Source organism: Pundamilia nyererei, unplaced genomic scaffold, assembly GCF_000239375.1.
Source record: "Pundamilia nyererei isolate P.nyererei 1_Seehausen unplaced genomic scaffold, PunNye1.0 scaffold00442, whole genome shotgun sequence".
NCBI lineage: Eukaryota > Metazoa > Chordata > Actinopteri > Cichliformes > Cichlidae > Pundamilia > Pundamilia nyererei.
Genome location: NW_005187843.1, coordinates 222,863 through 235,239, shown reverse-complemented (window position 1 = coordinate 235,239; position 12,377 = coordinate 222,863). Strand labels below are relative to the sequence as shown.

The 12,377-nt window shown below is 45.2% G+C and overlaps 1 protein-coding gene across 1 annotated transcript in view; it reads left to right on the top strand.

Annotated features, from left to right (window-relative positions):
• The window catches only part of ezh2 (enhancer of zeste 2 polycomb repressive complex 2 subunit), a 14,787-nt gene extending 2,751 nt beyond the window's left edge, over positions 1–12,036 (top strand). Inside the window, exons 2-18 of the mRNA XM_005753606.2 lie at positions 1,927–2,050; positions 2,712–2,840; positions 2,929–3,048; positions 3,169–3,289; positions 4,578–4,757; positions 4,904–5,009; positions 7,193–7,356; positions 8,002–8,099; positions 8,177–8,420; positions 9,803–9,969; positions 10,080–10,215; positions 10,598–10,723; positions 10,806–10,984; positions 11,072–11,167; positions 11,532–11,613; positions 11,768–11,848; positions 11,924–12,036. Of these exons, the coding sequence (XP_005753663.1) occupies positions 1,934–2,050; positions 2,712–2,840; positions 2,929–3,048; positions 3,169–3,289; positions 4,578–4,757; positions 4,904–5,009; positions 7,193–7,356; positions 8,002–8,099; positions 8,177–8,420; positions 9,803–9,969; positions 10,080–10,215; positions 10,598–10,723; positions 10,806–10,984; positions 11,072–11,167; positions 11,532–11,613; positions 11,768–11,848; positions 11,924–12,036 (2,259 nt within the window). The 5' untranslated portion in view covers positions 1,927–1,933. The remainder of the gene's footprint in view (positions 1–1,926; positions 2,051–2,711; positions 2,841–2,928; positions 3,049–3,168; positions 3,290–4,577; positions 4,758–4,903; positions 5,010–7,192; positions 7,357–8,001; positions 8,100–8,176; positions 8,421–9,802; positions 9,970–10,079; positions 10,216–10,597; positions 10,724–10,805; positions 10,985–11,071; positions 11,168–11,531; positions 11,614–11,767; positions 11,849–11,923) is intronic.
• Positions 12,037–12,377: the final 341 nt, after the last annotated feature.

Here is a 12,377-nt window from a genome sequence, read left to right as displayed (position 1 = left end):
ACCATAATTCATGCTCAACGTTTGGAGGATAATGAACCAAACAACACAACAAAGACCATCCAGACCTGTTGAGCAGCTAGAATCCTGTGACAGGAATGGGAAAACATTCCTCTCCAGAAAGTCCAGCAGCTGCTGTCCTCAATTCTCAGACATTTACAGGCTGATTAGAAAATGGTTTTATAGCATTGTTGGTGATTTTTTTTCCCTCACATCTGTACAGGAAAACCAAGCACAGTTTACCAATCCCGGTATATCCGTACTAAGGTTGGGCGATATGTCACAATTTTCCAATCGTCAGTCCAACAATCACTGATGGGCGATATATTCACGCATGCACACACTTTTTAATGGGCGGGGCAAAGTAATCATGTACGAACTGATTCGTGCGTTTACAACACAGAATAAGTCCAAACATGGACAAACTAGTTTCCCAAAAAAACGCTGTCAGCGTTAACACGGCTTGAACGCGGTCATCACAATTACAATCGTTAACGCTCCCAACACATCTGGAGCGCAGAATGAACAAAATTGGGACAAACTGCCGAAATGCGTTGACGGGGACATTTCAGGGATTTTGACTCAGTCTGGGATCCAGATGGGTTAATTGTTAATCGTGTTAATCATGATGACGGCGTGTTAGCGCTGACAGCACAAAAAAATATAAAGTCACCATTCTGGGATTTCTTTGGCTTTAAACCAGATGAAAGAGGTGAACCTTAGGATGTAACCAGACGTATAGTGTGAGCAAAGTACTCAAGCACGACTAACTTGCATGAGCATGTACGTGTCCACCATCCGGCTGACTGTGCTAGGCTATCACCAGCTTCTGCAGCTCCATCAACAAGCATTTGGGCGCACTCTGAGGTGGGGGCATTTGCTCGCAGATGAAAGAGGGCGCTGTTAAAACGGTGCTATTATTTATTCATTTTTTTGCTGTTGACTGCTTCTATTAGCTCCATTATTATTAGCAAACTTACTCATGGGTAAATAAATAAATGGCTCTTGTAAAAACTTGGATCTGGTTCCCACTGAGGCTGAGCCCATCGTCAATAGTCCATATATTCGTCCAATCACCCAACCCTAATCCGTACGGGATTAAATTGACTCAGTGATAGTCTTGCTCTATTTTGTGCGCAAATCCAACCCTTAAATAAGGTTCTAATCGCCTGTTTAGATACTGATTATATGCATTACTGAGATGGTGCCTAATAATCTGTCCATGTTTTAAATACTAATAAGATACAGCAGTGAGTTTACTGTGTGAACATCCCAGCACATTTAACTTGTCCAAAGGGGCTTCAGTGTATCTCTCTTTATGTTCTGTGCTGTGAAATGTGTCAGGCCAGTTCAGTCGTCCACATCTCCACGACGGCCGTCTGTCACGTCTAATCTGAAGTGTGAGGTTTGAGTCAGAGACTCACGGTTACTGACTGACTGCCAGGCAGCAGATGGATCGACAGACGACTGCTGTCATTCACACAGTCATTAAAAGAAAGGATGAGAACGAGGACTTGGCAGAGGAGGTGCGAGGAAGTAATCCACCTGTGCTTGAATCTCTCCGGGGTTGGTACTTGAATGGTAACGTGAGATTGAACAGAAGGCGTTTGAATGCTGGCAGCGAGGTTTCAGACGTTTGATTTGCAGCATCTCATTTTTACATCAGCTGTTGAAAGAAGGAAAATCAGAGGTTGGCTCTGATTGTTGGACTCGAGGTGAAGTTTATTATCTTAACAAATGAATGTTTGGTTTGCATGTCTGGGCACCAGATCCAAGTTTGGGTTGTGCCAAGAGGAACATTTTATGCCTGAATTATTAAATTATATAGATAAAGTGTTTTGGTCCCACAGTCCAGTCAAGAAAAGTGTGAAATATGAGACATGAAGGTGTCGTGTTCAGGATCCCTAATATCTTCCTGTCTGGCTGCAGGTGAATCATGGTGCTGACTGGGAAGCGTTCGGAGAAAGGCCCCGCCTGCTGGAAGAGGAGGGTGAAGTCTGAGTACATGAGGCTTCGGCAGCTGAAACGCTTCAGACGGGCCGACGAGGTCAAGGTTTGTTTACGCACTCACACACAGACACACACAGCAGCGTTCATGCTGCAGTTATTAAGAGAAGTTGGGTCTGTTTGACTACAGTTTTTATTTTTTTTAAGAGCACTTGCTGAGGTTGTTTTGCCGTTTTGGGGTAAAGAATAGATTTATTTATTCGCCCAAAGTTTTTAATCATGAAAGTGGAAACAGGAAGTGTCCCACGGTGTTTGGGCCGGTGATTGCTTTGACTGATTAGACCAGCTGGGGCTGTAAACTCTGTGATTGGCTCTCTGAGAGTTGTCCTTTAAATGGTGTTAAAATGGAGAAGAGATGGTTATCAGGAGTCTGATGGATGACGGTGCTTTTGTCTCACTACGTAACGTTTTCAGTGCTTGAAGTTGTTTTCACAGCAGCAGTTTCTCACAGATTTAGGTCTCGTTAGTGACGTTATGGCTCCTTTAACCTTTTTCCGTCAGAAATTAAAATGAAAGCTGATCCAAATTAAAGTTTACGTAGCTGAAGGTCCATATAAAGGCTTCAGCACGTGCTGTTTATTTGCTAAAATGGTCACCTGGCTCACCTGCACAGGTACGATCTCTGCGGGTGGTAACAGTGAGGGAGAGTGAAGCTGGCCCTGTGTTTTGTTCTGTGCACTGATATAAATTTCCTTTAACTGTCACAGAGCATGTTCAACAGCAACCGTCAGAAAATCATGGAGCGAACTGACATTTTGAACCAGGAGTGGAAAACCCGGCGAATCCAGCCCGTCCACATCATGACGTCGGTCAGCTCCTTACGAGGGACTCGAGAGGTGAGCGGCTGATACTGATATCAAAAATAAAAATACTCTAAAGGCTCAGAGGGCGGTGTCCTGACTGTAACGCACGCTTCCTCTGCAGTGCACCGTGGAGAGCGGCTTCTCCGAGTTCCCTCGACAGGTCATCCCCCTGAAGACTCTGAACGCCGTGGCCTCGGTCCCGGTCATGTACTCCTGGTCGCCGCTACAGCAAAACTTCATGGTGCGTACAAAGCTTTAAAAGCTGCACGTTGTGAACAGCTGAGGCTGGGATTCAGGACAGTATACTACAGTCACAGTGGCTGAGAAGCTGTGTGTGACGTTTCTGGGTTTCCTCCTGCAGGTGGAGGATGAGACGGTGCTCCATAACATTCCCTACATGGGAGACGAGATCCTCGACCAGGACGGGACTTTCATCGAAGAGCTCATCAAGAACTATGACGGCAAAGTCCACGGCGACAGAGGTGAGGGTCAGTGGGCACAGGAGCAAATGGTCTGAGAGCCAAAGTAGTAATTAATGAAACTTCACCTTCAGTCTGAAGGCAGCAAAAACAGTTACTGAAATGTGACTAATCAGCTGATGGATCAAAGCGCTTTGTTTGTGGATCTTAATGTAAAGAGCAGAAAAATGGTTTAAAAACGACTGTACGGCGGCAGTTTGTCAGAACAAGAACAAGACAATAATTTCGAGTCGCACATGAACACAGGAGCCTCTAACTTTTCATCGTTTTTTTTGTTGTGTTTGCATTTTTTAACAGCTCATTTGCAGGATCTAGACCTAGCATGGCAACAGGAAAAACCATTTGAAATGCTGGCGTGTCTCCTCTCTGTTAGCATTAAGCTGCTTCCATAAACATATGGGTCATTTTGTTGAAGCAAAGTGTCTGTCAGGGTGGATGTTTGGCTTCTGGAGCCTTGTTAGCATTAGCCACCTTTTTCCTGAGAGCTCAACCTGCTGGAACCATACGATGGATTTTTCAGGTAGTCGGTCATCTGTAGCATGTGTTAGCTGTGGTGTGTTAAACTTTGTGCACAGACGATGGATTTTTTTCCTTCCTTTTCGTATGCACTCATTTCCCTATGAAAATGAGTTGCTACCAAGCATTGGTGCAGAAAATAAATATTTTGTGCGTAACATTGTGTGCAGTCACGGTGCCACTGCTCTGAGGAACAAAGTTGTTTTGGAATCAACATTTCACTTTGCATTCAGACTCGAAACAAATGTGCCGGTCAGAGTTTTCCATTAAGAATAAAAACAAAACTGAATTCAGGAAGTCTAGTAATGAACTTTTTCTACAATTACCTTCTGTAATCAGTTTTGGTTGTTTTCCATTACGATTGAGTATCACTTAATGTGACAGATCGTTGCAGCTGAAAGTCCTGTGCTGCTCGGTGCTCGTGTGGCTTCTTGTCAAACTCAGGCTCCTGTGTGGGCGTGCTCCAAAGTTTCTGAAAGAGAGATTTCTGAGTATGTGGGATAGAAAAAACTAGCAGAGATTAAACGTTTAATCAAAACTCTGCACAGCAGTTTGTAATGTGAGAGCTGATGCAGCACAGCTGTTTGCTGTCCTCCCTCAACATCTGAGAGAAGCCGCAAAACCAGGAATGTGAACGTGCTCGTGTGGTTGGTCAGTGTGGTGTCTCATCAGGAAAACAGTGCGATGAATATTTGCTTTGTATCGTCGTCTCAGTAGAAAGAGAAACGGCTCCTCTGCTGCTCTGTAAAACTATCCTGTGTGTTGTGTTTTGCAGAGTGTGGCTTCATCAACGACGAGATCTTCGTCGAGTTGGTCAACGCTCTGGCACAGTACAGTGACAACGAGGATGATGAGGAGGAGGAAGAGCAGGACTTTAAAGTGGACAAGATGGACGTGTGTGATGGCAAAGAGCACCCAGAGGAGCCCCGCAAGGACGGGCTTGTTAACAATGAGAGTAAGTCCTGAGATGTACTGCAGTTAGAAACGTGTAATAACCAATGAAGACGTGTTTGTGCTGACCTGCTGTAAGGGGGTAGCATTCACTCTGGTCCAGCTGACAGTTTTGTGTCCTGATGGAAAGCGTGTGTGTGTCGTCTCCAGGCCGAACCAACAATGACACCAGCAAGAAGTTTCCCTCTGACAAGATCTTTGAGGCCATCTCCTCCATGTTCCCCGACAAGGGCTCCCCCGAGGAGCTCAAAGAAAAGTCAGTGGGTTTGTGTGTGTGCGAGTGAGTCGGTGCTGTGACGATAACAGAGGAACTCATTCTAATATGTGTCATGAAAGAAGGTCAAAGAATTTATCCATGAACATAAAAAGCACCTGATTTCAAGTTGATCTCCTCTCGAGAGATTTCAAGAAGTCCTGTTTTGGCGCTTTGGTCAGATGGGACGAGGCGATGACTTTAAAGGGCGTGTTGACAGCAGGTGATCTCACTGGTGTTTGGAACTCAAAGTCCAGTTGGTGCTGAGATTGCTGCATGTTGTGTCACTGGAGACGATGAATCCAGTCATTGCTCAGATGGACTCAGGCGTGATGTTGTCCTGGTGGTTGTTAATTTTGCCAGAACGTCGGATGTGTGCTTCCTACAGCCGCGGCTGTCTCATGTGTGAGCTAAAGAGGACACACACACACAGATGAGTGCTAATGTTGAGACAAACTGATGATGGCGTGCATCATTAAGGGCGATGCACGTTTTTGTACGAGGAAACATCAGGACAGGTCTGATTTCAGACTGTTTATGTCATGGAAGCCTTTCAGGACCACTTTGATTCATTCTGTAAACACACACAGACGTCATGAGCTGCTTTTAAAAAGATGTTTATCAGTAATACTGATGTTGTTCAGGATGATCCAGTATTTAAAATAACTGTTTAGCTGATGGTCTGTTCCATATTTTCTGTTTGTTTACTTGAATGTTGTTTATTTACTGTTCATGCCTGAGCAAACAGACTTTTAATTATAACAACATTAACCTGTTCTTAAGTGTTTAAAATGTTGATTACGATGTAAAATATATACAAAATATAAGAGCAGCAGTTGGTCTTATACGTACTTTAAAGTATTTGTACAATACTAAACTTGAGATTTGACTTAATTTCAATTTAATACTTCAAGACTTACCACAGAACCAAATCCACCAGAGCTTATATTTTACATGCTGTGGAGCCATTTTTGGGAGTAGTTTAAGTTTCTATACCTCAGTACAACCGTTATAACCAGATTCTAATAATATGATTGCACTAAGTCCATAGCAACTACAAAAATAGCCAAAAGTGCAATGAACTAAAAAAAAAATTGAAAATCATTTTTACTTCTTTTTTTTTTTTTTTTTTTTTAAACACACATTTCTTGTTAGAGAAAATTTTGCAATGCAAAAAGATAGTTATAGTTTCCAACCACAGGAAATGTGTTTTGAGTGTCTTCATAGTTTTATTTTTGAGCTACACCAATTTTTATATACTACAGGAAAAAGGAAATTTAATATAATAATGCAAATTTGCAAAAAAAAGCAGCGTGTGCAACAAAATAAACTATTTCCAGAAGTCTTTGATGTTCTAATCATCCCAGAAACTACACAGAAAATCACCAGTATAGGCTTATAAGGCTCTGAAGGGGGAAACTGGCATAAGTTGTAAGTACAGTTCCTCCAGTTTCATATGCAAAACCATTATTGTGCTAGCTTACGTGGTTGCACTTCTACCGCTTTAAAAAGAGTCGCACAAAATGAGCGGCCATAAAGGGTTAAACACATCACGTTAATTTGGATCAGTTCATGAATATTAAATCATTTTTCAGAAACATTTAAACCTCGTGCATGTGTTAGCTGGAGCATTAGTGCAGACTGGAGTCAGGCTCTTTTGTTTTGACCCACTTGGTACTAAACCAGAATATTTAGTGGCTGAACTTTGACTCACAGCTCCTCTGTTGTTGTGACAGCAAATCTCAGTGTGTGTGTGTGTGTGTGTGTGTGTGTGTGTGTGTGTGTGTGTGTGTGTGTGTGCACTGTACTGCATTCATCAGTGTCTCTGCAGAGCTGTGGAGTACTTTAATAAACTTAATATCAACATCTGTTCATGTTAAATGTTATAGGAGGAGAGGGGGGCGGGTTTAAATCTGCTGTTTTGGTTTATGGATTTATATCTTTAACCTGGCAGACTTTAGTTCTTGTGGGTGTGACTCTTAAATCCATTGTTACACAACACCAGGTGCTTCCTGTTTACGTTCAGGTCTGTGTTGTGAGACAGTGTTACAGCACAGAGCAGCTTTACAGTAACAAACTGATGGGATGTTTTAACCTGATAAATCAGTGATGCGTGTGTGTTTGTCTCACTGCGTTCATCTGACTGAAGTAAATTTGATCTCTCGTGTGCGTGTTTGTATTCGCAGGTACAAGGAGCTGACTGAGCAGCAGCTGCCCGGCGCCCTGCCGCCTGAATGCACGCCGAACATCGACGGTCCGAACGCTCGCTCCGTGCAGCGCGAGCAGAGCCTGCACTCCTTCCACACTCTGTTCTGCAGACGCTGCTTCAAATACGACTGCTTCCTCCACCGTTAGTGCACAATAAATACACTTCACAGCAGTTCCTGGTTATACAGGCTGGACTGCTACCTCAGACATCTGTGTAACTGTCACTGTGATGTGGTCACATCAGCCTGCAGAGTGACGTTATCACATCTGCAGCTCACCTTCATCAGTACTAATCAAACTTTCTCTGATATGTTTCCATCTGAAAACCAAGAAGTTCACTCTGTTCCCCAAAAGTTATCAAACCTTATCTTTGGAGTTTTAATGAAGTAAGAACTCTAACCTCACATAACTCGTAGTCCAGCCAGTTTTAAGAGTCTTGGGTATAAAAATGGCCTCAAAGCTTTCCATTAAAAATGTGACAGTCGTAAAATAACTTGTAATGATTCCTTTAGTTTGATCGTGTCAGTAAAGTAAAGAATAAAACATCACATCCTAAAAAGCATCGGCTCGACTCTGTGCTGATGGTGTTATAAACGCTGCTCGACACGTCATGTGATCGACGCTGAAACGCCAGCAGCCTTTTTTGATATTGGCACCAACCTGAGTTTGTTTTTGTTGGCAGTGACAGCATGATATAAAATCTTTAAAGGTCGGAGTCTTTGCTTGTTTGACAGATGAGGCTGTTGAATTCCTAGAAGCACTCATCTCTCTCTCTCGTGTCTCTTAGCTTTCCATGCAACTCCCAACACGTACAAGCGCAAGAACTTGGAGAACCTGGTGGACAAAAACCCGTGTGGCGTCGACTGCTACATGGACCTGGTGCAGGCGAGTCGCTGCTTTTCTTTTAAACTGAAACAGAAAAGTTATAAAATCTATTAACACTCTTCCTGTTGCTCCCTCAGGACGGCATGATGAGGGAGTACGCCACAGGCGTGGGAACCGAGCGGGCAAAGACGCCCTCCAAGCGTAACGGGGGCCGGCGCCGCGGTCGGCTGCCCAACAGCAACAGTAACAGCCGGCCCAGCACCCCCACGGTGTCCTCTGAAACCAAAGACACGGACAGCGACCGCGAGGGCAGCAAAGAGGACGAGCGAGACAACGACAAAGACGACGAGGACAAGAAGGACGAGACCACCAGCAGCTCAGGTGCAGATGGTAGAAGTTTAATGTTAACAGGGTTACAGACGTCCGTCTGCAGAGAAGACGCAGAGTCTCTGTTTGTCCATCAAACCTACCAGGAACGTTTCTGCCTGTGAAGTTCAGGCTTCAGAGCAGCGATGACCTCAGAGAGTCAATGAATCTGCCGACGCAGCAGCAGTTCTGTTTATTTTCATGAAGCTATTAAAAAGCTGACATCACATCTCCTCCCTCGCCGTTCTAATTACAGCTCTGATGGGACATTAAGACTTCTGTTATGTCCCTTATTGTCTTTAATAGATCTTTGAAGGAATTGGCAGCAGAATTGAACACTGGAGCACAGAGACAGCCAGAGAACCTCAAACTTGATCTCTCAGGAATTCTTTTTCCTGGGAAGTTAAAGTTATTTCCTCTGAGGAGGGCGATTCCCAAACGGCAGGCACATTCATTTGATGCTAATTTAGGACTTTGGATAAATAAAAACCACCAGCTGGAGTGATGTCTGTTTCTGACTGTAACATTGCTGCTTCATCAAGACTTTAAAACTGTGATCAGCCCAGACTGTAGAAGAGATCCTGCTGCTCCTGTGAGGCTCTTTGAGTCGAGCATCTCTTCATCCGTGCAGTAACCTGCACCGTGCCTGCGGTTCACCGATGAGAGGCTGAACGCTGGAGCGATGCTCTTGGTACCAGCTGGGTCTTCCCCTCTGCATGCAGCCCCCTTGTTGTGGGAGGTTTGTTTGACAGCACAGATCACAGATGATTGTTTGCACTTCAAAGCTGCTGCAGATAAAGTCACAAACACGCGATGTAAACAGCAGACGTGACGACAATAACGGCCTGGAGTTCATACAACGTTATGACACTCACTCTTTTCCTTCCTTCCTGTCATCACTGCACAAACTAGTTTGCAAGCAAAGCAGCAGCAGTGAGTCTTCATGCAGTGCAGGCACACGTGGTCATGTGACGCTTGTACTTCGATCATATTGGTGCACGGAGACATTTGAAGTTATTTAAATCTAGGCTCAAAGAGATCGATTTGACCAGGAGTCACTGTGACATCAGTGTTTGTAATAAGAAGCCTTTTTGTTTTATTCATGGTTTTATCTAAAGATTATTTCTCTTGGCAGTCGAACTTTAGGTTGCACTGCTCGGCTGTTTATCTTCGATCCCTCGGAGATGTTTGTCCTTCTGAGGAAATTTACGCGAGCTCAGTTTCAGCCACGAGACCATCGCGCTCCTTGTTTTGTGACACAAACCTTTGCCACTGCTGTCTGTTAGACCCTTCCCTGAAAGTAGGACCCTCGTTTATGACCTGTCAAGATCCTCACAAATGCAGGTTTATTTCCTGCGGCGTTGGAAACGTCCTCAGTGTTGATTTGATGTGTGCAGAGGGAAACTCGCGGTGTCAGACTCCCGTGAAGATGAAGCTGTCCGGTGAGGCCGAAGCGGTGGAGTGGAGCGGCGCTGAGGCGTCTCTCTTCAGAGTCCTCATCGGGACGTACTACGACAACTACTGCGCCATCGCGCGGCTCATAGGCACCAAGACCTGCAGACAGGTGAGCTGCCGGTTCATCGCACTCACCGCCGTCTGGTTCAGCTCGTCTTAACTGACCCTGGCTTCACGATCACACTCGGTCTAACTCGCCGTCTTTACCGGGTCTTGCAGGTTTACGAGTTCAGGGTCAAGGAGTCGGCCATCATTGCTCGCGCTCCCGCTGAAGACGAGGACACGCCGCCGAGGAAGAAGAAGAGGAAGCACAGACTGTGGGCTACTCACTGCCGCAAGATCCAGCTGAAGAAAGGTCAGAGGTCACAGCAGCACAAAAGTTTACAATAGTTTATATCTGCTGACACGTCTGTGAGATCAAGTCAAACTGGAAGTACTTTAATCCTGCTTTCTTTATAATGGTCAGCAGGGGGCGCCGTGTTACCTGTGCAGAAGCACAAACATTTTCCTCGTCTCTACTTTTTGTCATGTTTGCTCCCTTTAAAAGGAGAAATTATTCATTCGTTTTTGTTTTACGGTGTTCACACACAAAGTTTGTTGGTGGAAGGTTGGACATTAAGGTTTAAACCAAAGGAAGATGGACGACTGGAAGCAAAGCTCGGGCGTTGATGCTGTTCAGAGAAATCACAAGCACACAACTCGCTCTGTTCTTAAACGCCACATCTGACCTCTTACAGATGGCTCATCCAATCACGTGTATAACTACCAGCCATGTGACCACCCCCGTCAGCCCTGCGACTCCTCGTGTCCCTGCGTCACCGCGCAAAACTTCTGTGAGAAGTTCTGCCAGTGCAGCTCGGAGTGTAAGAACTTTTATTTTGAAAAACCAAGTAACCAATCTTCTTTGAGTGTGTTTTCACTGGTTTGCTTTTCCTGTGTTTGCAGGTCAGAACCGCTTCCCGGGCTGCCGCTGCAAAGCTCAGTGTAACACCAAGCAGTGCCCCTGCTACCTGGCAGTGAGGGAGTGCGACCCCGACCTCTGCCTGACCTGCGGCGCCGCCGACCACTGGGACAGCAAGAATGTGTCCTGCAAGAACTGCTCCATCCAGAGAGGCGCCAAGAAGGTAACACGTGCAGCTTTGAGTCATCGTTCACTAAAAACAAAACGTTTTATTGTGAAATCAAACGTCTGATCTGTTCCCGTCCCTCAGCACCTCCTGCTCGCTCCGTCAGACGTGGCCGGCTGGGGCATCTTCATCAAAGAGCCGGTGCAGAAAAACGAGTTCATTTCGGAGTACTGTGGAGAGGTACGGCTGATTGATGGTGGTCGTTTAACCTGCTTTTTTAGACCTGGTTAGAAGTTGAAGAATCTTTGATCTGATGCTGCGATTCTCACTGTGGCCTCTGGTGGGCTGTGACGGTACTGCAAGAGGGCTGCCAGAGGCCATTTACATCATTGCTAAAGGAAGGTTTGGTGTCTGCAGAGGAAAACTGTATCCTGTTTTGTCTTATTGTTTTACATTGTAATGTGTTTTTGGGTGACTTCATTTACTAAAGTCAAGCTCCCCGCTGTGTGGAGCCATGTCCCAAAGGGCCGTGCACGTGCTGGAGTCACAGCTGAATAAATGTGCTCACAGCTGCGCGTTAAACGTCCAACACGTTCTGTTGCAGATCATCTCTCAGGACGAAGCCGACCGCAGAGGCAAAGTGTACGACAAATACATGTGCAGCTTCCTGTTCAACCTGAACAACGGTAAAACACAGCACGGATAACTATATCTGTTACATCTGAGGTCTTTCTTCTTTATTTTACTGCATTCAGCTCAAACACGTCTGATCTGCTGAATAAATGAATTCTTCCACTCTTGTTTTTGAGGATAAAGTCAGAAATGCTCTCTTCCTTCCAGACTTTGTTGTTGATGCCACGAGGAAAGGCAACAAGATCCGCTTCGCCAACCACTCGGTGAACCCGAACTGCTATGCAAAAGGTACAAAGACCAGGTCGCGGGAGCTTCCTGCTGCTTCCTGCCTCTCTGTGGTAACTCTGCTTCTCCTCTCTGCAGTGATGATGGTGAACGGCGATCACAGGATCGGGATCTTTGCCAAGAGAGCCATCCAGACCGGAGAGGAGCTCTTCTTCGACTACAGGTCAGTGAAGAAAAAGTCAAATCGCTGACTGAGAGAGTCCTGAGGTTTTATCTGAGTGACGATGGAGACGAGGCTGTGACCGTGTGATCATCGCTTTTTTTTTGGTTAACTCTGCATGAAAGTAGTTTTGCTGTGTTTGTGGTAAAACAGGTCAGGGTCACATGGAGGTCTCAGCTGCAGAACAGCTCGGTTAATGTTTCAAAGTGCTTTGAACACGCCTTCATCTACATACATCTCCTGCAGTCAGTGTCTCACTCAGAGCTCTTCGTGTTGTACTTTAAATGTCTTTGTATTGGAGGGTTTGTTTAGTTTTGATTCTCATACAGACGCAGCTTTTGGTCTGTGTGCAAAGGTTCTCTGTCATCCAGG